General features: G+C 29.7%; 2 protein-coding genes across 4 annotated transcripts; both read right to left on the reverse strand.

The window, feature by feature from the left end:
• Nucleotides 1–1,671: 1,671 nt before the first annotated feature.
• LOC110601638 (probable E3 ubiquitin-protein ligase RHB1A) lies at nt 1,672–4,811 on the reverse strand. Of its 2 annotated transcripts, none has more exons than XM_021738854.2 (5): nt 4,638–4,811; nt 4,177–4,343; nt 2,764–3,193; nt 2,512–2,621; nt 1,672–2,414 (listed from the first exon to the last, which is right to left on the reverse strand). In XM_021738854.2, exons 2-5 carry the CDS (start codon nt 4,243–4,245, stop codon nt 2,385–2,387), a joined length of 639 nt encoding a protein of 212 aa, XP_021594546.1. In that variant the 5' UTR covers nt 4,246–4,343; nt 4,638–4,811; the 3' UTR covers nt 1,672–2,384. The 2 variants fall into 2 exon arrangements, with proteins under 2 accessions (XP_021594546.1, XP_043811564.1); XM_043955629.1 differs by having other exon boundaries at nt 4,545–4,811.
• A 12,672-nt stretch (nt 4,812–17,483) lies between these two features.
• Nucleotides 17,484–21,540, reverse strand: LOC110627537. Of its 2 annotated transcripts, XM_021773894.2 has the most exons (8): nt 21,349–21,540; nt 20,458–20,541; nt 20,117–20,308; nt 18,759–18,900; nt 18,539–18,669; nt 18,038–18,100; nt 17,852–17,920; nt 17,484–17,742 (listed from the first exon to the last, which is right to left on the reverse strand). In XM_021773894.2, the coding sequence occupies exons 3-8, from the start codon at nt 20,306–20,308 to the stop codon at nt 17,659–17,661; spliced, it is 681 nt and encodes a 226-aa protein (XP_021629586.1). In that variant the 5' UTR covers nt 20,458–20,541; nt 21,349–21,540; the 3' UTR covers nt 17,484–17,658. The 2 variants fall into 2 exon arrangements, with proteins under 2 accessions (XP_021629586.1, XP_021629582.1); XM_021773890.2 differs by having other exon boundaries at nt 20,117–20,541.
• Between the last annotated feature and the right edge of the window lie 3,977 nt (nt 21,541–25,517).

Raw genomic sequence — 25,517 nt, forward strand, 5'->3', positions numbered from 1 at the left:
AATATTATCTCCAACCTTCTCCACTATTTTTAACAAAAAAAAATATTCTATTTATATTCTTCTCTCTTTAATATTATATTATTTATTTTACTTTAATTTTATTTATATATTTCACTCAAAAAATTCATATAATTTTATATATTCACTCTAAATATTTATATATTTTATATTTTCATCCAATATTCAAATGTATATGGTCAATATCTCAATGATATTGTTGGATCTGGATTTGACCTTTCAGAATATTAAATATTTAATATACCATGAATAATTGTATTTTGAATTAATATATATTATTCAATTATAATATATATTTCACTTTAGTTATTCTATATAATATATTATAAATAAATAAATTTATTTATATTATTCTATATAATATATTATAAATAAATTAATTTATTATAAATATTATTTATAATTGTGAATATATTAATTTAAATTAAATTTCAATAATTATAAAAATATAAAATAAATTAAAAATATAATAAATTATGATAGTGAAAAAAAATAAATTTAATTGAAAATATATATAAATTTTGAATTATATTATAAATTAAAAAAATAGAAAAAGATATAAATTTTAAATTATATTATAAATTAAAAAAAAAAAATGGCGCTGCTACAGACACTGTAGCGCAGCGCCAAAATCCCGTGGATTTTGACGCTGCATTGGAGGGCCATCTCCAACACCAAATTCTGGCAGATGGCCTTTGGCGCTGTATTGGAGGGCCATCTCCAACGCCAAATTCTTGGAGATGGCCTGAAAACAACTTTCGAGTTCCGTTTTTCAAGCAGTTTTGCTAATACAGCTAAAGATTGACGTTAAGGGATAACGCCTTAGTTATTGTTAAGTATTTAAAATATATATATATATATATATATATATATATATATATATATATATATATATATATAATATTTAAAAAAATTAAAAAGAATATACACATGTACATGTTCTTAAATCCTCTCTTTCTTCCTACGATCATTTGTTAGGGTGAAATAATTTTAAATCAAATTTTATATGTGAACAACAATAACTCCAAATCTAATAAACTAACGCTTCTTATTTATTATTGGGTCAAAATATAATTGGGCAACCCTTTTAGACACATTTTAAAGTTTAACTATAGGGCAAGAAGGGTTGTATCTTTTTATTTTTGTTTCTAATTTTAAAATTTTCATTATTCTAAATGTAAAAGGCTAGATTTAGAAAAATTTTAGTTTGTTTTTTTTTTTTACCATTTTCAGAAAAAAAGAGTAATTTTATGTAAATAAAATTCTAAAATTTCTAATAGGTCTAAAATAATAGTATACATAAGAAACATGAATTTATTAAAATTTAAGGTACACTTAAAATATTGATTTTGCAAGAAAAAAATTAAATAATTTCTTATAAAATATGTATACTAATCAAGGTTGACTTAGTAATACCATAAGGTTAAAAATTAGAACCCAATCTAAACATAATTATCTAGAAAGTTAAAAATAAATAAAAACTGGGTCGCCATAGGCCTTAGCCAACCAAATGTGATGAGCCTACTTAGCTTCCATCTCCAACAAGACAGGGACATGACTTTAAGCAAAGATGAAAAGACTTTAAGCAAATTGCATAACAGTGTTTTTGTGGCGCACCCAATACAAATCCAAAAGATGAGTAATACCAGCAAGTCAACAAAAACCAAGCCTTCATGTAAAAGAAAAAAAAAATCAGATGAGTATTATTTACATGAATCGTCTTGAAAACAAAAGACTATTCCAGCTTTTCTTACACTGATCAAATCCTCCACCATAAGTAAGCTCACAAGCAGACAAAATGAAGACATGAACAACTGCCCATATGCCATTTACATAACCGACTTAAATGTGGAAAAAAAAAATGCATCTGTAGACAGTATTTCAGTTTGCAAATTGCAGAAAATCTATACTAGGAGACCCACCAACTGACTTCTTCCTTCAGGCAATAACAATATCTTTGGCAAAGTAATATGACTAGCAGCCAGCATTGTGCAAATTTAGGGGCATTACATCGTTGCAGTAATTTGACATAAGCTTCAGAAGTAATGGACATCACGAATTGTATAGGGCAAGCATCCACCTATGTTCTTTTTCTTTTTCTTTTTGTTTCTTCCTGTTCCTCTTCTTTTTTTTTCATTTCTTTTATAATTTTATATGTTTGCAGGACTAAAGCACAAGGACAATACGCAAATGCACTGAAAAGAGCACCAACTCTTCAAAAAGTAAAAATAAGTTGCAGCCAAATCTGTGGCAACCACTGAACAACGGATTCAAAAGAACAAAAAACTTTTGGGTGTAAATCTTGCTTCCCAAATTTAATTCAAACAGCAAAGGAATTGACCATGATTGAAATTTCGGCAAAACTACTAATGGATAGGAGGTTCAATTATCATTTCCTGCACCATGAGATATCAGAACTAAATCATTACCAAACAAGCTAATGAAAGATCTTATCCAATCACCTGATCAATGAATTAATTTTATGAGGCAAACCTTATCGCAAACAGGACAGGTATCACTTCTTTCCATCCATTCAAGAATGCATGCAAGGTGAAAGTGGTGCTCACATTTTGTGGTAATTTTTGGATTCTCTGCATCGTACTCTGCAGAGAAGATAAAAGAACTCAAATTTTATACCATTATTGGTGTGGAAAAAGAAAGAAAAAAATATAGCAGGTAAAATAACTTTATTAGAAGTAATATGCATTACCACGAGCAGCCGAAAGAATATAGTAATATAATTACCTTCCAGACAGGTGGGACAAACATCCTCCTCCTCTGTTCCTGAAATAAGAGGTTCAATTGACTTTGGGAGATCAAGTTCTAGCTCCTTTGCTGAATCAAGCTCTAAATCAATTTGTGCTTTACAGTCCAGCTCCTTATCTTCACACTTGGCTGAAATTTCTCGAGTATTTATGCCAGTAGTTGCTTGAACAGAATCAGAATTTGTTGTTTGCACTGCTCCATCATCTTTATCATTGGAAGTTGCTTGAGCCCCTCGTGGAGTTTCAGCATGTCCTAGGACCATATCAAATGGGATAGGTGGAGGAGGTGGCCTGTAAGCATCAGGGACTGAAGTGTCAAGGTTTGTATCAACCAAGAGTCCAGTGGAGAGGACAGACACGGCACCATGACGAGATGATACCGGAAGATGCTCTTCTGATGCTCTGGGGTACTGCAGAAAGAGTGAGAGTTTAAAAAGCAAAGAATACAACAAATAGCAAATTCCATTCCTCTACCTACTGAATCTGAGAGGTAGAAGCTAAGCAACTGAATCCATCATATCCAGAATATCAAACAATAAATTAATGCTGAATCTATACTTACACCCCCATACTAATTGAGATTAATCTATTGAATACCTGAACTAAAATTGTAATCTATTCAATTCTTGAACTCATAAAAATCATAACAATTAAATATAAATTAGTCATATTATTAATAATTTATTGGAAAGAACTAAAAATTGACTACAGATATTACTAACTGTACTCTAAATTTTGTAAACTGTGCTATGAATTTTTATAAAATAAAAAAATTAGATGGGTATGATTTTATCATTTTTTGAAAATTCAATGTCCAATCAGCAAAATTTTAAATACAGCAATAAATCAAACTATTTATGACTTCTTTTTATAAATCATCGATAATATGATCAATTTATATTTAATTGTTATAATTTTTATAAATTCAGGTGTCAATAGGTTACATTTTTAGTTCAAATGTCTAATGGGTTAATATGAAATAGAACAGAGGTGTAAGTGTATATTTAGCCATAAATTAACCACAAAAGTTCATGACGCAAAAAGGGTGCAACTGAATATTATGGATTTTTTTTTTTTTGGAGTGGTTGCGAATCTTCTAGATAGAACTGAATTAACCAAAGTCTTTTAGTCTAATAAGATAAAACAGACGCCTGTGTATACTCATCACACCAGAAACACATAATAATTAGTACACCAAATGCTTCAGAGTTGCTATCTAGCCAACAAATAAATAAGTAAATAAGTAAATAACACACACCCACACACAATAACACCATAATAATCCAAGCAAAGAAGGATAAAGAAACAACAAAAAAGCATTTAACCACAAAAATTTCTGCTAGAAAGAAGAGAATTAAAAGAACCTAAAGAAGAGGGCAAAGATTGTACTGACATAATAATAAGCTGGTGCAGTATTTAGTTCAGCTCCGTTGGAGGAACAACAACAGCAGCAACCTCCCATTATCCTTGTATTTTATTTCCAATATCCATCTAAAATTATACTCACTTGACGCATCATTCGCTGCTACCAGCTATCCCCCATTAGAGCAAAGCGTATAACTGTATTAGAGCAATAAAAAGTTTCAAACCCATTAAAGGGCGCACTCAAGCAAGATCAAAAACCATGGATTTAAATCCCAATTAAAACCTAAAATATCCCAGCTGTAAAATTCACATAAAGGAATAAGCAATCAACCGAAACTAAAAACCAATAAAGCCCATATCAGGAAACACAAATTTTTTACCGAAAATCAAATCTATCTGAGCTCACAAATGAATAATCAAACAGCATGAAGTGATCAGTGGATACGCATAGTGATGGGAAAAAAATATGGAAACAGCGAGAATTAGAACCTGATGTGATTGAGAATTTGATAGGAACTCAAACTCAAAATGGAATCGAAGAGATGAGAATTCGATTTGGTCTTCCTTCCTTTATGGGTACTTTTGTGTATAGAGGCCTGAAAAGAGGCTTGGCTTTGCGAGAGAGAGAGTGTTGGTTTGTGTGCGGGAACGACTTTCACTGAAAAAGTAGGACTCTTTTTTATTAATTACATATTGTTTAAGCAATAATAAATGATTAAATTTTTGTTTTAAAAAAAATAATTAAATTTATAATATAGATATTGAAATTTTGTAAAAATATTTAGTTTTTAACTTTTTAGAATAAAATTTAATGTAAACTATAAAAAAAGTTAGAATTAGAAAAAAAAAGTTAATCATTTAATTTTTTATAATAATGTAATTTTTATAATTTAGTATTTTATATACTTAATTTTTATAATTTTAATATTTACAATAAGTTAATTATTTAAAATTAAATTGATTTTTTAATTTATGGTTTATTGAGACTTATTTTAAAAAATTAATTTATTATTAAGATGAATACTTTTAAAAAACATATTTAATTTTTAATATTACATTGTATTATAAAATAAATATTTTATTAAATTTTCTATAAGATATAATAATTTAATTATTCAAATTTGTTTTTTATGATAGCATTGTCATTGTGGTTTTAATATTTTAAAAACATTTAATTTTAATTTTTTGCATTTATAATAATTCAAGTGAATTTCCTCAATTTATTATTAATTAATTATGAATTTAAAAGAAGAGTAATTAAAAATTAAAAATTAAATTATTTTATTATAAAAAAATAGAAATTGAATTATGAATTTTATTAAATGAGGATAAAATATAAATTACCATGATTTTTAACTCAAATTTATTTGCTATTCAAAATCACATATCTGAATTCATATTAAGCAAGCTATCTCGAGAGAGAATGGAAAAGAGAGTCCTCGTAGAAAGCGACGGTCTTCGGTGTTGAGTCGACGGGGAGGACTTTGGTTTCTCCCCGTCTGCCAGTATATAGTTTTGTCTTTATTTCTCCGATCGGGGTGTTTTAGAGTTTTGTTTGTGGTTTGATGGTTGACTTGGTTTTCTGGTACTGAGGTTCTTCACTCAGGGAGGGTTTTGATCCTCGATGCTGGCAATTCAGGGACTGTGCCGTTACGTCCGGTGATCTACGCTCCGATAAGCTGATGTGGCTGTGAGCTCTGCCGTGTTCCCTTCTGTTGAGTGATGGCTTTCTCTTTTGGGTCTCAAGCTTCTACTTCTGGTGGTTAGATTGTTTGAAGGAGATCAGTGGCAGTTTTGGCTGGTTCCTGATAGTGTTGTTCTTGATCTTGTTTGATTTGATGGTTTGCCGCCTGGGGGGTTTTTTGCATGTTTCCAATTTCTTGCCGATTGCGTGTCCTTGTTCTGATTTGTGTGCTCTATTCATGTATGTTTTTCATTTTTCCTGCTTTGTGTTTGATTTATTCTTACTCTGTTTTGCTTTGTTTATTTGATTTTTTTTCGTTTGTGACGTTCTTGGGTTTTCTTTACTGTTCTTCTTTGATTGTTTTTCTGGTAATGGTGGTGGGAATGGCGGTGACGGTGATGAAAACGATACCAGAGACCACTGCAAGGTATGCGGTCGGTGCCATTTTTGAGTGATTCAACGATAATGGGTACTGGGTTGGGTGGTTTGGGTTTGGGTTTTTTCTGTGGGCTTGAAATTTTCGATGCTGTACTTTTAGCTCGATGAGCCTTTTAATGCAATAGTGTTTGCATGATATAAAAAAAATAAAAAAACTCAAATGAAGATACAAATCACCAAAGCGGGTCGCTTTCATTGGAATTGGAAAATTGAATATTGCCTCCGCTCCACTAAATTTGAAACTTAAAAAAAACTTATTCCATTCAATGTGAAATTTTTTAAAATTTTAAGAACAATTAATTTTTTATTATTATACCTTTATTAATATTAGATGTCACTAAATATTTATAAAGAGTATTAGTATTAATACGATGTTCAAAATAAAATGGTATGGTCAGAATTGGTTAAATCTGCAATGATTAAATCCGCTAAATCTACAATAGGTAAAGTGGTGGTGAGTATGTGGTGGTCGGTGCTTACGGTAACTATTTTGACACAGTTGTCACTCAAGTCAGCGAATTGAAGAACAGAAGGAATGTAATGAATTCTTTAGAATTTAAGTAGTGTTTTAAAATAGCGTATTTAAGTAGTTTTTTAGAATAGTGTATTTTTATTTTTGTTATAGTTTTTTTTTATATTGTAAAAATGTGGATATAAATATAGTATTTTATGATAATTCGGCAATAAGGTGGATATAAATATAGTATTTTATGATAATTCGGCAATGATATGGATATGGTGGGTTCGTTGGTAAAGGATCTTTACCGGCTAATTAGTCTGGAATTTCATAATCAAAAGCATAAAAGAGATTTGCTAGATTATAATTGTTAATGGTAACTTTCTTATGGAGTCTCGCCTTAAAGTTATAAGGGCGAGTCTTGTCCGACTTGAGACCAATTTGTCTTAAAGCGCTTGAATTTTATTTTCTCTTTAGATTCAAGCACTATGGTCGTTTGGATTTTTCTTTCTACGAGTGGAACTGTGTATTGGTTTATCAGATTTTTGTCACGTGTCTTAGTCTCATAGTGATAATTCATTGCCTATTTTGAGCAAATCTCATATAGCATTAGAGGTCCCTGCTGGTCTTCGATTCTTTAGATTCGAAGGTGACAGTTGTCTTCATGATTTGAGTCATGTAGCTTGTTTGTTTAGATTGGGCGCATGATGTCTTTGCTTTCTTCTTGTTTACGCTGCCGACTAGTTAGGTTTAAGATCTTGTCTTGGAAAAAATTGATCTGAGTGATATAATAATGCCTTGACAAATTTTTGGGCATTAAATAATTTTGCGAGTTTCCAAGCATTTTTCAACTCTAGCGTGCTTTCGGGTTTTATGTAGCCCTGACGAGTTTTTGGGTTTTTTTTTATTCCTTGCGAGCTCCTTGGCCTTTTCCCATCTTGTCGAGTTTCCGGACATTTTTCAGTCCTGATGGGCTTATGTGTATTTTTATAGCCTATACTAGCCCTGACGAGCTTTTAGTTATTTTCCTCGCAAAAAGTTTTAGATTTCCAGGAGTGATTATAAGGGCGACAACACATGCCTGAGATTCTCTTTGTAAGATGAGACCAATATTCTTGGTCACATGGCCTGGTTCATACCCGCCTTGATGCCTGACATGAAAATGTCTTTGAAATTTCTCGGGACTAACTCCTAGAAAGTCGACCTAGCCTATACTCGCCTTGAGGAATTTCTCATGAAGTGAGACTGACGCCTGGTAGGTCTGGCTTGACGTATTCCCGCCTTGCGGCCTAGTATTAAATGCCTTAAAAAAATTTTGTGATGCGAGACTAACACTTGATCTTTTGACTTGGCGTATACTCGCCTTACGGCCTGACATTCAATACCTTAGAAATTTTTTGTGATGCGGGACTAACACACGGTCTTCTGGTCTGGCGTATTTACACCTTGCGGCCTGGCATTCAATGCCTTAGAATCTTTTTGTGATGCAGGATTAACACTCAGTCTTCTGACCTGACATATACCCGCCTTGTAGCCTGGCATTCAATGCCTTAGAAACTTTTCGGGACTAATACCCGGAAGGTCGACTTGGCGTATACCCACTTTGAGGCCTGACATTAGATGCCTTAGCATCTTTTTATGATGCAGAATTAACACCCGATCTTCTAACCTAGCGTATACCCACCTTGTGGTCTAGCATTCAATACCTTAGAAACTTATCAGGATTAACACCTAGAAGGTCGGCCTGGTATATACCCTCTTTGAGGCCTGGCATGAAAATACCTTAGAAACTTTTTGTGATACAGGACTAACAACCGGTCTTTTGTCCTACTGTATTCTTACCTTGCGACCTAACATTAAATGTCTTAGAATCTTTTTTTGATGCGGGATTAACACTTGGTCTTTTGGCTTGGCGTACATTCGTCTTACGGTTTGGCATTCAATGCCTTAGAAACTTCTTAGGACTAACACCCGAAAGGTCGGTTTGGTGTATACCTGCCTTGAGGCCTAACATTAAATGCTTTAGAATCTCTTTGTGATGTGAGACTAACACCCAGTCTTGCGACCTGGCGTCTATCTGCCTTGCGACCTGATATTCAATGCCTTAGAAACTTTTCAAGACTAACACCCGAAAGGTCGGCCTGGCGTATACCCGCCTTGAGGGCTGAGATGTCTTAGCATCTTTTTGTGATATGAAACTAACACCCGATCTTCTAACCTGGCGTATACTTGCCTTGTGGTCTAGTATTCATTGCCTTAAAAACTTCTCGGGACTAATACCTGGAAGGTCGGTCTAGCATATACCCGCCTTGAGGCTTAGCATGAAAATGCCTTATTGTATGGGACCCATGCCTGGATAGGCTTGTGGCCTTTTATAAATTTGTTTTCACAGACTAATACCCAGATTATATGCAGGACCAATATCCTGATGACCTAGCAATTGCCTTATGGCCTATGTTCTTATCTCCATACTTTCATCCATCCAACGATTTTGATTTTCCTATAAAAAAAGAATTTTGAAGAATGTATCATAGCTTTATAACATTATCATAAATCACAAATATTTTTCTAAAGATAAAATAAAGGACTCGGTAGTGTGACTTGACCAATTTCAAAATTCGGAGTTTGACTTGGAGCTGGACATCTATAAAAAAAGAATTTTGAAGAATGTATCATAGCTTTATAACATTATCATAAATCACAAATATTTTTCTAAAGATAAAATAAAGGACTCGGTAGTGTGACTTGACCAATTTCAAAATTCGGAGTTTGACTTGGAGCTGGACATCTGTAGTATTCTCTTTATATTCACCCCTATTAGCACTGGTGCTCCTGCAATCACATGAATAACCCCCACAGGTTCACTGTCAGGGCTGGTTTTGGGAATTGTTATCTCGGACTCAGGCCTCCTATCTTTTCTACTTTTTCTGATGAACTTTCGAAGTATAGCGTTCCCTTCTAATCTTTCAATCTTGTCTTTCAATTGCCGGCACTTCTCCATTACATGTTCGTAGTCTTCATGAAAATGGCAGGAACTAGTCCTGTCTCATTTTTCAACTTTCTTATGATTGAGTTTGAGAGGTCACCTGATATTCTTGTCATTTTTCCTAATTCACATTAGAATATTCATTCATAAGTCATTCAATGTGGTATATTTCTTATACTTATCTTGGTCACTCTTTTTTCGGGAGATCGGATAACTTCTGTGGTCACCCTCATATCTCTACATCTCCAACTTTTGGCCTTGCTTCTAATTAATTCTTTTGTCATCTTCCCCTCCTTCCTAGCACCTTTGGGCAGCCCGTACCAGTTTCCAACCAACATCCTTGGAAACATCATTTAATGGCTCCTTTTTTGTGACTGATGCAGAAATTTAAGTTAGAGGGGCCTAATTTTATTTTTTTTATTGAGAACTTCAATTTCACTTAATTCATAAATAAGTGCTTATCTACCTGTATAAAGTTTTTAAAGTAAAATTTAATTTCAAGTAGAGAAATAAAAAAAAATCACATGTTTAAAATCTTACAAGTTAAATTAATTTGCTCACATTAACTATTGAATTTGAGTTTTTAGAATTTTTTAATATGAGTTGCCTAAACTATTATTTGTTAAAAAATACTATTTGATTTTAATGTTTTAATTTATATTTAAGATTTTTTAAATTTAAAATATAACCGTGAATTATTAAATTTATTTTTTTATTTACGCTAAACAGTAGTATTGATTGTACTTTAAATTTTGACAAAATAAAAAATTATTATCATTTAATTTTATCAATTTATATCAGCAAATTTAGAATGCAATTAATAATATATATGATTAATTTAATTTTTTTTTAATAAATGATTAATTTGTATTTAATTATCATAATTTTTATAATTTTAAGTGTTTAATGGATTAATTTTAACTATTACGGATCTACGTATGTATTAAGTCAATAAATTAAATAATTTGTGAATAATTTACTTTATAAATATTTTAAAAATAAAAAAATAAGCAAAATACGTGAAGTTTAAATCTCAAAAATTAAACATAAATCTTTTAAATAAAAACAATAAAAAAGAAAAGGGACATAGATTAGAATGGTGGCTTTAAAATTATGTTGATATTGGGACTTTATTTATAAGAGAATTATTATTAGATTTCTAAACTTTTATAAATTTTACTAATTCTCATTTTTATAAAAATCACTCATTTAAAAACGTTAATATATTTTATGAAATCAAATGGTTTAGTCTATTTATTAAAATAATTGTTAGTCGGCTTGTTTAACTTTTGATAAAAAAAAAAAATAGTACAAATATTTAAATGTATAGAAACTAAATGATACATATAATTAAAATTACATGAATTAAATGATATAAATATTCATGTTAATGAATTTATAAAAACTAAAAAATTTATTTTATAAAATATAAAAATATTTTAATTGAATAATTTTTAAATACAATAAATTAATGAATTTTTTTAAAAATTTAGGGACTGAATGATAATTTTTCTTCCATTTATCTAAAATTAATAAAAATTACATAAATACCCCAATAAAATTTTAAAAAGTTCAGGGGCCCATGGCCCTCTTGGCCCCTAAGTGTATCGTCGTTGCTCCTCTTCCTCGAACTTGTCATTCCCTTTGAACTGAGTTTGGATTGCCGAGTGCTTGAGATCTCTACCGAAACTTTCTCCCTCTTCCAGGAGCCATGAGTGACGCATCTTTCCGAATTTTGTATTACTTGAAAATAACTTGTAACCCTCCAACATACTGGAGCATTTGCTTGATATTTAGATTGTTAAATCTGCCTCGTTGACAATAGGGGTGTGTTTTTTCCACTACCAAGAGTTGAATAAATGATAACATCCTCATTGGTAGCAACATTAGCAATAACTCCTGAATTGTTGATCATTTCTAAAGATAAAAGAGAATGTTTTTTTTTCAGAGAAAATGAATAAAAGATCGGTTTTAAGCTAAATGAACAGAGAGAATTCAATAAACTTTCTAGTAATGGAACTAAATGATGTTGCTAAAAATAAAATGATGATGTGAGCGGAACGAAACTGTATTGTGATTGGCTAAACCTGCAACAAAGAAAATGTGAGGTGGTGGTGGGTGCCCACGATAACCACTCTAACACTCAAGTCAGTATACCAACGAATTGCTTAGAATTTAAATAGTGTTTCAAAATAATATACCTTTACTTTTGTGATTGTTCTGCTTTTATATTGTAAGAAACTGTGTATACATATAGTATTTTATGATAATCCGGCTAGTTGATAAAAGATTTTCACCGGCTAATTGATAAAAGGTTTTCACCTGCTAATTAGTCGGGAATTTTATGATTGAATGCGTGAAGGGGATCTGGTAAATTGTAATTGTTAACTCTAACTTTTTTAGGAAGTCTCGCCATGAAATTATGAGGACAAGTCTTGTTATAGTCGTCTGAGACTTTTTTTTATTCGGGTGAGACTGCGTATTAATTTATTAAATTCTTGTTATATGATACAATTTTATAGTGACAACTCACTATTTACTTTAAACAAATCTCATGTAGCATATTTAATTCGTATTAAAAATATTTAAGCATAAATTTCAATTAAAATTTATATAACAAAATAATATAATAATTTGCTTAGTCTTTACAATAAATTAGTCAACTCCCGTGCATTGTGGACTTTAATTATACTGTTATTAATTTTATTAATAAAAATAAAAATAAAATTTTTTATAGTGAAGAGATATACATCTCTAAATTTTGTGCAGTGGTCTAAGATTCAATCAGAATAAAAGGATCTGGATTTCTATTATAAATTTTGAAATTAAAATTTACAGTCAAAGTATCCCATAGAGTTATTAAATTTTTTAATTTATTATATTTTTATTTTTTTATTTTATATAAAATAAATTTAAAAATATAAACAACATTTTTATGTATTTTTATTTATATATTTTATTTTATCAAATTACACATTTTTATAAAAAGATTTTAAAAATTGGAAAAAATACATGGATATTCGTCATAAAAAAAATTTGATAATAATAATAATAATACAACATCAATGTGTTTTTTATTAAAAAAATTATTCTAAAACAATAAATATAAAATCTAACGGATTTAAAAATTTATATTTACTTAAAAATCCAAATTTAATCTATATGTTATAAATTTTTTACTTTTCTTATAAATATATGAGTGTTACGTATTGATTTTTAAATATTTAAATATGTTATTTTTCTGCATTTACAGATTTAATCTGGTGTTAAGTATATTTAAATAAATTCGAGAGTTTCCATATTTTAACCCAATTTTCAATTTCCATTTCGAAAAAAAATATTATTCTTTTTATTGGTATACTGAGTGTTTCACTCTAAATAGAATTATTTAGTTAAAAAAAATTCAAAAAAATAATACAGAATAAATGCATGAATAAATAGAGAAAGAAAATTCAAGAGAAACAATTACGAAAATTTAATTAACATTTTGCCCTAAAAAATTATATTTTACCATTTTGTTCCATAAGATAATTTTAAATGAAAATTTTTTAGTTATTGTTTTAAAATCATTTTCTTTGTATTTATTTTAAATAATAATACGAATAAAATTTATTATTAATTAAATCATCACGATTTATATTGTGTTTTTAATTTTTAATATTGTGTTAATCTACAAAAATTAGGTTTATTTATTAAAAATATTATGTAATATAATTATTTTTATAACTATATCTAAAATTTTAAATATTTTATTTTTTTTAAAGAAACAAACTTTTATTTTTATGAAAAATATATAACAATTCAAAATTATGTCAATCCACCATAAAAATACAAATATATATATATATAAACAAAATTAATAGATAAATATAAATTAATTTTCATCAAAAAATCAAAATGCAAATTAAACAAATCAGAATTATATAAAAATCCAAAGGATAAATTAAATAAATATAAAATTATATAAAAATTTAGAAAAGATAAATTAAATGAACGTAAATTATGAAAATATGAATTGTATAGAAAATTGAAAAACAAATGAAACGAATATAAATTATATAAAAAAAATTCAAAAAAACAAATTAAATGAATTAAAATCATGAAAATATGGATAATATAAAAAACACAAAAAATAAATTAAACAAATTTAAATTATAAAAATAAATACTTATTAATAATAAATACAAAATATATAAGTGGATAAATAAAAAATTAAGAGTATTAAAATAATTTTAAAAAATAATTTTAATATTCTCTCTATCTCTTCAAAAAGTCTGCTATATATATATATATATAATAGATTAAAAAAAATCAAATTATGTGGACAGTATTAAAAAAAATCTTAAATTTAAATTTGAAAGTTGATCCCAACAATAACAAAGTTTTTTAAAAATTGATAGTAATTCACTAATAAAGTAATTAAATAGCAATAAATGGTAATATATTTTAAATTCATTACATTTAATGATATATTTTATATTTTTAAATGCATATTTTCACTTATTTATTATTCATTTACACTTATACTTTTATATCGGATTCAAATCGAAAAATTTAATTGAATTAAATTAATTTAAAAATTCAGTTCGATTTTTTATTTATTTCGATTCGAATTGATTTTTAATTTTAAAAATTTTAGTTATTTTGATTTAGTTCGGTTTTGATAAAAAAATTGAAAAAACTGAACCAAATTTATTAGTGATAATAATATATTATTTTCAATAATATAAAGAGATTAGATTATATTAAAGTTAAAATATTTCAGTTAAATTTTAAAATACTAAAAATAACGTATAAAAAATAAAAAAATTTATTAAAAATTCAAATTGATCAAACCAAACTGAATTAAATTGAATTATACCAGTGCAATTTAATTTAATTTTTAATCAAAACCAATTCAATTCAATTTTTATAAATACCAAAATTTTAATTTTCAGTTTATTCGGTTCGATTTGATTTTAAACTGAATCGATCAAATACTAATCCTGTCGTTATGTTTCACACAAAAATAATTAAATTTTATTAATAGATTTCTTTTCTTAAGAATAAATTTTTAGGAAAATAGAATTTAGTTGAATTTTTTTAATAAATTAATAATAAAATTAAATTGGTTTAATTCTTTCATCATAAAATAAATATAAATATTTATTCTTATAAATAATATTTTTATCATATTAAAAAATATTTTTAAAAGACCATTATTAATATTTTCATAATTTTTATAAATCTACATTTTACATTTTTTAATATTTAATATAAATTAAGATGAACTCTTTTTTTAATTAACAAAATAATATAATAAATATATTAATGTTTATTATAAATTTATTAAATATTAAATTAAATTAAATTCTAAAAAACAATTATTAATTAAAAAATACAAGTAAATTTGATATTAAAATTTTAAAAAAATATAAAGGAAAAAAAACTCAAAGACTAATTAAATACTTTTGATATAAAAAATCTTAAATGAAATAATTTTTGTCAAAATCTTAATAATTTTAATAAAATTATTTTTAATTCAAAATTAATTCTAATAAAGATTTAATAAAATTAAATTTTTATATTATTCATTTTACTAATTTTTTGAATTCTTTTAAAATCTGCTATTAAGGTTTATAAAATTACAATTTCATCTTACTTAACAATAATAATAATAATAAATTGAAGATAAACAAAAGATTTTGCTTATTGATATACATAGACATGTAAAATCAAAAAATGTTAAAATAATTATTAAGATAAATTATACATTCGTCCCTAAATTTTAATATAATTAATAAATTTATTTTTTTATTTTTAAAATTAATATTTTAATCCCTAAATTTTAAATTTGACCAACTAAAATAATTCCATTCATATTTTCATCCATATTTCTGTTAATTGAATGCGAAAGGATGAAAATACCCATCCATCCTTAACCCTGCCAAATTAAATCCATTTCACTTTCTCTTAATTGATAATCTTCAATTTGAATAGTGATAAAATTTAGAAATTTAAATATTTAAATTTAATTATAAAAAAATCAATATATTAATTATGTTAAAATATAAGGATTAAAATGTAATTTAACCTAATTATTTCCCTTTATTTAGAGCCATAATAATCACATATTAGGGATGTGATAAAGTTTAGTCAACCTTCTTTTGATGTTATCTAATCAAATGGACCTGTATTCATTACTTGATTTAAACAAAAAAAAAACTTATTTTGTTATGAAAAAAAAATAAATCTTTTATTATAAATTTGTACAAGATGATATTTATTTTTGTTCAATAAGTATTTTATGGAAAAATATATAAATGTATTTTTTTACAACTTAACATGATAAAAACTATATTAAATTAATAATATTATTAATAATTAAAATAATGTTTTATCCTATTATTTATAAAAATATGTTACTACCTTTGTATTTAAAAGTGTTAATTTTTTTTATTTCTTGAAAATATAATTTTTTATAAAATAATTAATTGACAAAAACATAAATCTCTTTTGCAAATTTATAAAATAAAATTGTGCAAATATTATAATAATGGGCACAAGAAAACAAGAAATCTAGAAAAGAAGAGGCAAGGCAACAGAAGCCTTTCAAGTACAGAATCTTTGATGTGGCAAGTGATGGCTAAAGGTGATGTTTTCTGCAAACATTATAATAATGGGCTGAAGGGGTCAGAAGGGCATTGGCCATGAAGAACAAACAGGCCTAACCAAGCAAATACTGTCCTCTCTCAGGAAAATTAAACTGAAATTAAAAAGATAAATAAATAAATAAATTATTATTTAATCCAAATAATGTAATAAAATTCACTAATTAATTTTTAAAAAAATACAAACGTCAGAAAATTAACAAAAGGGCAACATAAAACCTTGGGATTAATATTGCAAAAATTATCAAGCTATTTATTCCTTCATGATTTGAAAGTTTTCATTTTGCAGAAGTAGTTTAATAATTAAACTAATAAAATTATTTAATAAAATTTTTAAAAATTTAAAGATATTTTAATATATAATTTAAAAAATTTTTCAAAATTAAGTGGTTTATTAATAAATTTTTTCAACGGACTAGATAAATTTCCGTAAAATAAAAGCAAATACTGCCCCTTCGAATTTGAAATTTGGGACCCCACTGGCATTTGGTAGATCATGCCCATCTGCATACATCACTCTCACAAGTCACAACAATGGTCCTCTCGCCCCACATGTCTCCATCACCCTCACCCAACCCCACACTCCCAACCGTTGAAAAAATCAAATACTTATTTATATATATATCCGTGACACCATATTCCAGCCTGGCCATTCACCAACGACACTGCCGTTTAATGAATGGTGGCTTCTGGGAGATTTCCTTATTGCCAATGAATACACTCGTACATTAGAAAGCTATTTGCCACTGATAAAGGCTCAACTGGATCAATAGCATGCTAAGTCTGGTTAATTTCCAAATCATTCCAAAAACTCATTGCACATAGAAATGGGCGCTCAACCACCGCCGCTAATCATGATTCTACTCCTCCCATTGTTTTAAATTTAAAATCTACATGTACATAATTGTGTAAAAGCAAAACTTATGATACAATTAGACCCCCACTATCTAATGTAAATACTGATTTACACAGCAATTTGGCCTTTTTTTTTCTGAAAAAGATGCTCTTATCATATGAAGAATGAAGTTTTCAAGAAAAGAAGGCAAAAGATTTAGTAGCTACCATGACCTCTACTTCTACTATCTAAATCTCATGTTATATCAAAGCACTTTGATAGTAATTGGTCATAATCAGATATCTACTGGAAATTAACTAGACATCAGCCAAATGTTACATGGTTAGATTCTGAGGAGAACTAATGAACCATTCTCCCACATCAGTATATGATCAGATCTAATCTAGATGTTAGAGTTTATATGCATATAATTATACAAGATCTTGAACATTCAGAAATCTCACTCCGTTGATCTTTCAGCTAGTTTCAATCTCTTTGCTGAATGAGTGAACTCTGCAATTACTCGCACCTCATCCAATGGTTGCTGCAATAATAAAAATACATATCAGATTTACATGACAATAGAGTAAGGCAGATTTGCATGAGCTCCTGTCTTGTGCTCACTTGTGTGAGAGAGAGAGAGAGAGAGAGACCTGTGAAGCAAAATGTTGTTGCACAGCACTAAGCATCTGCTCCCTTGATGAATCAGAATGGATGCCCGCCTAATTAAAAGTTTCAATTGCAGAGTGGGTAAAATATTATCTAGGACTTTAATAATAATAATAATAATAACAATAATACAAATAATAATACAGGTGCAGCGACAAAGTGACACTCACAAGGCTGAATCTCTTGCAATATCTCCGTAATGATTCTGTGCCTAGTTTAGCCAATTGCACCTTCTGAGTATCGACAAAAAATAGGGAACATGTTAATATCACTTGTGAAGAGTCCCAAGTCTTTCTGTATGGTGAAGGTGTTTCATATAACAATGCACCAAAGTCCAACATCACAATTCACAATTTAAGCAACTCCCATTACTTTTATATCACAAAAAGAAAAATTGCTTTAGAAAATTGAATAAAAATTTTCCATGTTTCATCTGATGCACCTATACTGATTCCAATATATAAAATAATTAGAATAATATGCCATCAAATTGTCTCCACAAAGATGCCAATGCATGTACATTTTTTTGCTGGGAATATAACCAACCATTTCTTCCAATTCAAATTTGCCAGGTATGTAAAACCCTGATTAGTTTTGGATTTATGGCTCAAGTGTAAAATACACATTGATCAGGAGCCTGACGAATACCCTACTCTTCTGAAATCTCTTACCTGTTGGGGATTGTGGATAATCGATTGCACATCTCTGTAACTGCTACGACTTGTGGACTTTGTTAATGGAATGCATGGCCTCGTTGAACGAACTCTTGGCTTATTAATTTTATGGAACTCACTGCCGCTAGCTGCCCAAGGTTTATCAAGGTTAGTACAGCTAAAAGTTTTATAAAAAGGTAAGGTAAACTAAATCAGTGGTTTCATCAAGTCACCGTACAGAAATCATGGTCCTTTTCACCAATGTCAGAGCCACTGCTAGTATCAAAATCATTATCTTCATCTACTTCATTCCCAGTAGGATGTTCCAACACACTCAATGCATTCCTTTGCAGCTTAACTTCAACACCATTTTTCAGAACCTTGCGTGTCAAAAGCATCAAGGATGCATCAGAACACATTCCACAACACACAATAAAAAGACACAATTCAGAGTGCAAAACAGTGCAACAAAGAACAAGCATCTAGAGACCAACAACTAATCATTCGCATATCCATCTCAGTGGATACGACTTCCAAAGTCCGCAAAACAATAAATTTTTACCTTTCTTGAAACATAGATTTCTGCTCATCTGCAATTCACAAACTTGAAGCAAATCAGCAAAAAGGACCACTGAACGAGTACGATACTTACTAATTTTTGAAACCAGAAGAGAGGTTAACAACTTTTTTATTAAAAACAAAAGCAGTTTTAAGCGAACCAGGTTTAATTAACTCGTTCAATTCAATGGTTTTTCATTGTTTATTTTGAGTAAATACACCTAAACAAAACCGGCCGAGTGCCAATATCTATTTGAGAAAATAAAAAGAACGAGATGCAATTTGCAGATGCGTGTGAAAACTATGATCAATGCAAATTTGATGATAATTAAACAAAATAATTAAAATAATAAAGGTACCCAAGTAATCTGTCACCTACAAATTAGGAAGGTCCCAGACTACTTCCTGGAAAGGTCCCAAGATTAAAATAAATGCTACGCACGAAGAAGATTTTTTTAAACAAAAAAAAAAATCTTTTAAAATAAAATTTAGACGTTAACTTGAACAATGAAGACATAAAAAACAATAGATTAACATTGTAAATTATATTGGATTGGATGTGGATTCATACATTTAAAATAAAAGTATTGGATTATATTTGTAATTATGGGAATCTAAAAATTATTTGAGATCTATCAAAGTTATCCTTTCAAATACCTTTTATTGATTACATTCAAATACAAAAACATAAACATTTAAAATTCCATGCAATAAATTCTGCCAGAATCCTATCCATTTATTAAACTTGACCAATCCAAAAACCAACAGCAGAACCCTCCTAAAAAAAAAAAAGATGCGAGCACTTTTTGGAATTTTTTTTTCTAATTTCCAGGAATTCTTCATTAGTAAAGACTTTGAAATAACGTAAATAACAGGTATAGTGCAAAACGACTAAAAGCGTTATTGAAAAGAGGAGGGTAAATAGTCAAGAAGAAAAAGATATAAAATTATCATTAAGTTAGCGCACAAAACAAAAAAGCCAGTAAGCCATTATTATTATATTATCGAATGATTAGCACTAAAAATATATGCATATACCAGCCAATGCCAGCCTCCAAGACCAACAGCCTTCTTGACCACGCCTTGCAAACCAACCAGCACAGACTTTGTTCTGTTGTTTCCAGTGACAATGACTTTGGTGTGCCTAGGAAGCACAGAGAGCTCTTCATCACCACTTTCCTCTCGAAAAGGAGAAAGCATCCGAGAAGAATATAGCTCTGTCTCTAACATCTTTACCCTCCAATTTTGATCAAAACCCAGTCCCCAAACAGTAAATAAGTTCAACAAAAAAAATAAAATTAAAACAGTACCCACTTTCTAAAACACCTAAATTTGGCAGAAAAACCCATCAAATTTATTGAAAAAAAAAAAAAAGGTACTTCTCAATTAACGAGTGCTACTAGCACAACCGAATCTAACTTAGCCTCACTTCAAAAGCAAATTCTAAGCTCCATTTACAGTTCCTGAAGAAGTAAAAGAAAAAAGAAAAGATCAGCGACAAATAAAAATCCACAGATTTACAGCATTTCAGGGAGATAAAAAGAGGGCGAGAACCGATAAGGAAACTTTGAATGTGCAATCATTGAGTCACGGAGTAAGATTGAATTCAATAAATAAAACACTGATCGATTCAAATCAAAAGTGTGATCCTCATGAATCATTACTTTCAAGCCATTTTGATATAACACTGTGCCAGAACCCAGTATACTATTTTGAATGAAGTTTTTAACTACGATCATACAGCCATCAAATTAAATTCACCTGATTATAAGCAATCTAAAACAGATGATCCTATGCACTTTCGAAAAAATCCCCAAAAGTTTGATTCCATCACCACTGGAATTAAGGCAAACGAAAAGGAAAATCTAATTTTGGAAATCTCAAATTAGTCTGTAACTTCAAAGAAAAAAAACAATACAAATGAATATAAATTTTTTTAGAAACATTAACAAAATTCACAAAAAAAACAATGAAATATTTAAAAGTAAAGATTTTGCCATAAATAGTAACAATCATTGATTGTAGTTCTGATAAGGCGAAGTGAGCTTCAAAATCTGCTTAATCAAAGTTAAGCCATGAACAACACCTGATTAGCATTGCAAACTAGAAAAAGAAAATACTTCAAAATTTCAGTACAAATGGGTTATTCAATTCCCCTTGCTCTCTGTTTTCAATAGAAGAAGAAGAAGAAGAAGAAGACGACAAGGACTTCAATAAGTGAACTAAAGAGAGCAAAGGGAGCAGAAGAAGCAGAAGCATATGCCTAATACCTGAAGAAAGAGAAAAATGCAAGACAGTCAGAGTGGATTAGGATTGGGGAACGAGAAATCGGATCGGAGAATTCTGCATCGGAGGGGTTTAATGAGAGGGAGAGAGAGAAGAACAAGGCTTAAGCGAAGAATTTTGAAAGTGAGAGCAGCAAAAATTGCACAGCTTTTGAGAGAGAGAGAGAGAGAGAGGCAAAAGCACACTAAATGCTTACCAACTGCCGCGGAAACGACCTGCCATGTGCCGTACGATCACGCCTTTGTAACCGGTGGAACCGGTTTACCGGTTATCGCCTGTAAAGAGAAACGTTGGGCTTTGTGCATATTTGTTTGTTTGTTAGTTTTGGAAGGCTGGTGGCGCTATGGCTTGTTGGCTAGTGATCTCGGCTCAGCTCGGCAATGTGGCTGCCTGCCTTTGTGTCGTTTTTAATGAAATCTTGTTGCTGTAGCGCCGTGATCTTGTGGGCCACCGGCTTCAGAGAGCTTTTTGAAAATCTAGCGATCGCAGCCAATAGAATGTGTTCACGTTTGTCCTGTTTCTGCGTCTACAGAGCCTTAATTGGTGCAATATAATTACTGTTGGCACCTACTAATCATTGAGGTTTTTACATGTAAAAATCAATTTTGAGCCGTAACATTTAAAAGAAATTAATACTATTTCCATATTATAATTTTTATATTTTTTTATTATTTTTATTTTTATATTATAATAATATATAATTAATTATTATAATTTTATTTAATTTTATCTTAATTTTTAAAAAAAATTTTATCAATTAAATTTATGTATATTTATTAAGAGTAAAAAAGATTTTGATATAAATAAAAAAAAAAAAAGAAAGAAAAGAGCAAGAAGGGGCAAAGAAAGGAATGCAAAGGATTCGAGTGGTTTCTTTCTTTTATTTTCAGATAGAGGGTTTCTTTCTTTCAAATTGTGTTTTAGTTTTTTTCCTTGTTACTTTATTATTCCTGCAAGTTTGTATTTGATCTTCCTGTCGGGTAGATTTGTTTCATTGTTTTGTTTTTATTTTAGTTTCGATCCTGTACCCATCGATTTTTTCTCACCATAGTTAGTCGGTCTATTTTGTTTTGCTTCTCTTTTTAGATTTCATATTTTGTTTTTATTTTAGTTTCGATCTTCTACCCATCGATTTTTTCTCATCATAGTTGGTCAGTCTATTTTGTTTTGCTTCTCTTTTTAGATTCCATGTTTTATTTTTATTTTAGTTTCGATCCTCTATCCATCGATTTTTTCTCACCATAGTTGGTCAGTCTATTTTGTTTTGCTTCTCTTTTTAGATTTCCGGTGAGATTGTTGAGGGTTTTTTCAGTGGACCTATTATGGAGGATGCTTTATTCCTACTTTTGGAGAGAACTCTGACTTTGTGATGTCAGCATTTTGGAACCACATCGATAAGTGAAGAATTTTGGAAGAAATTTTTTATTTTATTCCAATTAAATTGATTTTTACAAGATTTGAGTATTTATACACAAAGAATCAACCTAAATTAGAAATATTTACAATAAGAATAAAATATCTTAAATCAACCCTAATTAAGATCCTAAAGATTTGAATTCTCCTAATTAGGAACCTTCTATGTTGGTCAAAACTCCCCCTCAAGTTGATGCATAAATATCACACATGTCCAACTTGCAAACCAATGTATGATAGGTCTTGTTGCTGATCACTTTGATAAACACATCAGCTAGCTGTTCATCGGAAATCACATGATCTACATGATCTAACCTCAAGACATAATTTATTAACTTCTTTTTAATAAAGTGTCGATAAATCTTTATGTGCTTCGTTCGGTCATGTTGAACCGAATTGTGAGTTATACTAATGACAGCTTTGTTGTCACAGTACAAGAGGGGTTTGTCCCTCTTTAATAGTTTTAATTCCTCCAACAATCTCTGCAACTATAAGAGTTCACAAATACCTTGTGCCATCTCTCTATATTCCACCTCAGCACTTGATCGAACAACAACACTTTGCTTTTTGCTTCTCTAAGTGATAAGATTTCCTCCCACAAGTGTACAGTAACCACTAATCGACCTTTTATCATCAAAGGGTCCAGCCCAATCTGTATCTGTGAATGGATGTATGCGAAGATGACTGTGTTTAGAGAATAGGAGACCTTTTCTAGGAGCAGATTTCAAGTACCACAAAATGCAAAAAATAGCTTGCATGTGATACTCATGAGGATCATGCATAAACTGACTGACTAAGCTGACTGCATATACTATGTCTGGTCGAGTATGCAAAAGATAAATCAGTCTGCCTAGCAACCTCTGATATCTTCCCATATCCACTGATTTACTAATCCCTGTTTATAGTTTGTGATTGCTCTCAGTAGGAGTTTTTGCCAGTTTGCAACCTAACATACCAATTTTTCTAAAAGATCCAAAATGTATTTTCTTTAAGAAATAAAGATTTCCTTCTTTGACCTAGCAACCTCGATCCCTAAGAAATATTATAGTTTTTCTAGATCTTTAATTTTGAACTCCTGAGCCAAAAGCTTTTTTAGCCGAGTAATCTCTTTAGTGTCATCTCCTATCATTACTATTTCATCAACATAGATTATAAAAAGAGTAATTTTACCCTTGTGATGTCTGATAAATAGGGTATGGTTAGCATTGCTCTGTTGATAACCAAAGAAAATCATAACTCTGCTGAATTGATCAAACCAAGCTTTGGGTGACTACTTCAACCCATACAAAGCCTTCTTTAGCATGCACACCTTTACTTGTATTTTTTCATTAGCAAATCCAGGATTTTTCACATCAAATTATTGGAGATCCCAGTCAAGGTTGACAGTGCAAAATAGCAATACTCTGATTGAGTTCATTTTGGCAACAAGGACAAATGTCTCCTGATAATCCACTTTATAGGTTTGAGTGTATCTCTTGGCCACTAGTCTAACCTCGAATCTTTCAATTGATCCATCTACTTTGTGCTTCACAGTGAACACCCATTTGTAGCCAACAAGTTTCTTCTCAGGTGGAGAGTGACAAGCTCCCAAGTCCCATTTTTTGCTAGTGCTTTCATCTCTTCAATCATTGCTCCCTTCCATTTACGATCTACAAGAGCTTCCTTCCAATCCTATGGAATAGATACAGAGGAAATAGATAATGCAAAAGCTCTATAGGATGGAGACAAAGAATTATAAGAGAGAAAGTTAGAAATAGAGTGTTTTGTGCAAGATCTAACTCCTTTTCTTTGAGCAATTAGTTTATTTAGATCACAAAGGGCTCAAGATTTAGGGATGACTCACCAGATAGAGAAGAGGAAGATTCATGATACTGAATAGGCTGCACAATGGCTTTTTCTGCTTCTATTTTGTCTCTTCTTGAGTATCTCCTTAAATTTGGTTTATCCAACAATTTGGTCACCAATATTCTCCCCCTATATAATAGTCTCCTGATTACCATTAGTCTCCCCTTGTATAGTAGTCTCCTCTAGAGTAAAATATTCTAGAGTTATAAGACTAGGAATCATCTCTTCTCTCTTATTGTCCTCTCCCTAAAGAGGTGATGGGGTAGTACTGAAGTAAGGTTTAGTCTCTCTAAATGTAACATCCATACTGATGAAGTATTTTTTACATAGAGGGTGGTAATACTTGTAACCCTTCTGTGTGGGAGAGTACCCAACAAATACACATTTAATAGCCTTCGGAACGAGCTTCCCACCTGTCTTAGTATAAACAAAATATATGCATCCAAACACTTTTAATGGAACAATATAAGCATTTTCCCCTTGTAGCACGTCTAAATGGTTTTTAAAGACAAGAACTTTGAGAGGCATTCTATTAATGAGATAAGCTGCGGCTAAAACTGCATCTCCCCAATAGGTTTTTGAAAGGTTCATGGTGAAAAGGAGAGATCAGGCTACTTTCAACAGGTGTCTTTTTTTTTTTTTCAGCAACACCATTTTGGTCACTAATATAAGGACAACTAGTTTAATACAGTATCCTATTAGACTCTAGATAAGCAGAAAAATAGCCATCCATGTAATTTGTACCATTATCAGTTCCTAAAAATTTTATCTTAACATCGAAATGAATATAAATCGTCTTGTGAAGAGATTGAAATCAAGAAATCACATTATTCTTTGCCTTTATCAAATAAACCCAAGTCATACAAGTGCAAAAATTAATAAAAGTAACAAACCA

This window comes from Manihot esculenta, chromosome 1 (genome assembly GCF_001659605.2).
Source record: "Manihot esculenta cultivar AM560-2 chromosome 1, M.esculenta_v8, whole genome shotgun sequence".
NCBI classification, from domain to species: Eukaryota; Viridiplantae; Streptophyta; class Magnoliopsida; order Malpighiales; family Euphorbiaceae; genus Manihot; species Manihot esculenta.

What these genes read in the sequence shown, in the direction of transcription:
- LOC110601638 (XM_021738854.2), bottom strand. Translation starts at nt 4,245, where the DNA reads ATGGGAGGTTGCTGCTGTTGTTGTTCCTCCAACGGAGCTGAACTAAAT. An exon ending in CTGCACCAGCTTATTATTAT is followed by an intron (nt 3,194 to 4,176) that starts GTCAGTACAATC and finishes CTCTTTCTGCAG; the next exon opens with TACCCCAGAGCATCAGAAGA. An exon ending in TTGTCCCACCTGTCTGGAAG is followed by an intron (nt 2,622 to 2,763) that starts GTAATTATATTA and finishes TCTTCTCTGCAG; the next exon opens with AGTACGATGCAGAGAATCCA.
- LOC110627537 (XM_021773894.2), bottom strand. Translation starts at nt 20,308, where the DNA reads ATGTTAGAGACAGAGCTATATTCTTCTCGGATGCTTTCTCCTTTTCGA. An exon ending in TTATCCACAATCCCCAACAG is followed by an intron (nt 18,101 to 18,538) that starts GTAAGAGATTTC and finishes GTCGATACTCAG; the next exon opens with AAGGTGCAATTGGCTAAACT. An exon ending in ATTGCAAGAGATTCAGCCTT is followed by an intron (nt 17,921 to 18,037) that starts GTGAGTGTCACT and finishes ACTTTTAATTAG; the next exon opens with GCGGGCATCCATTCTGATTC.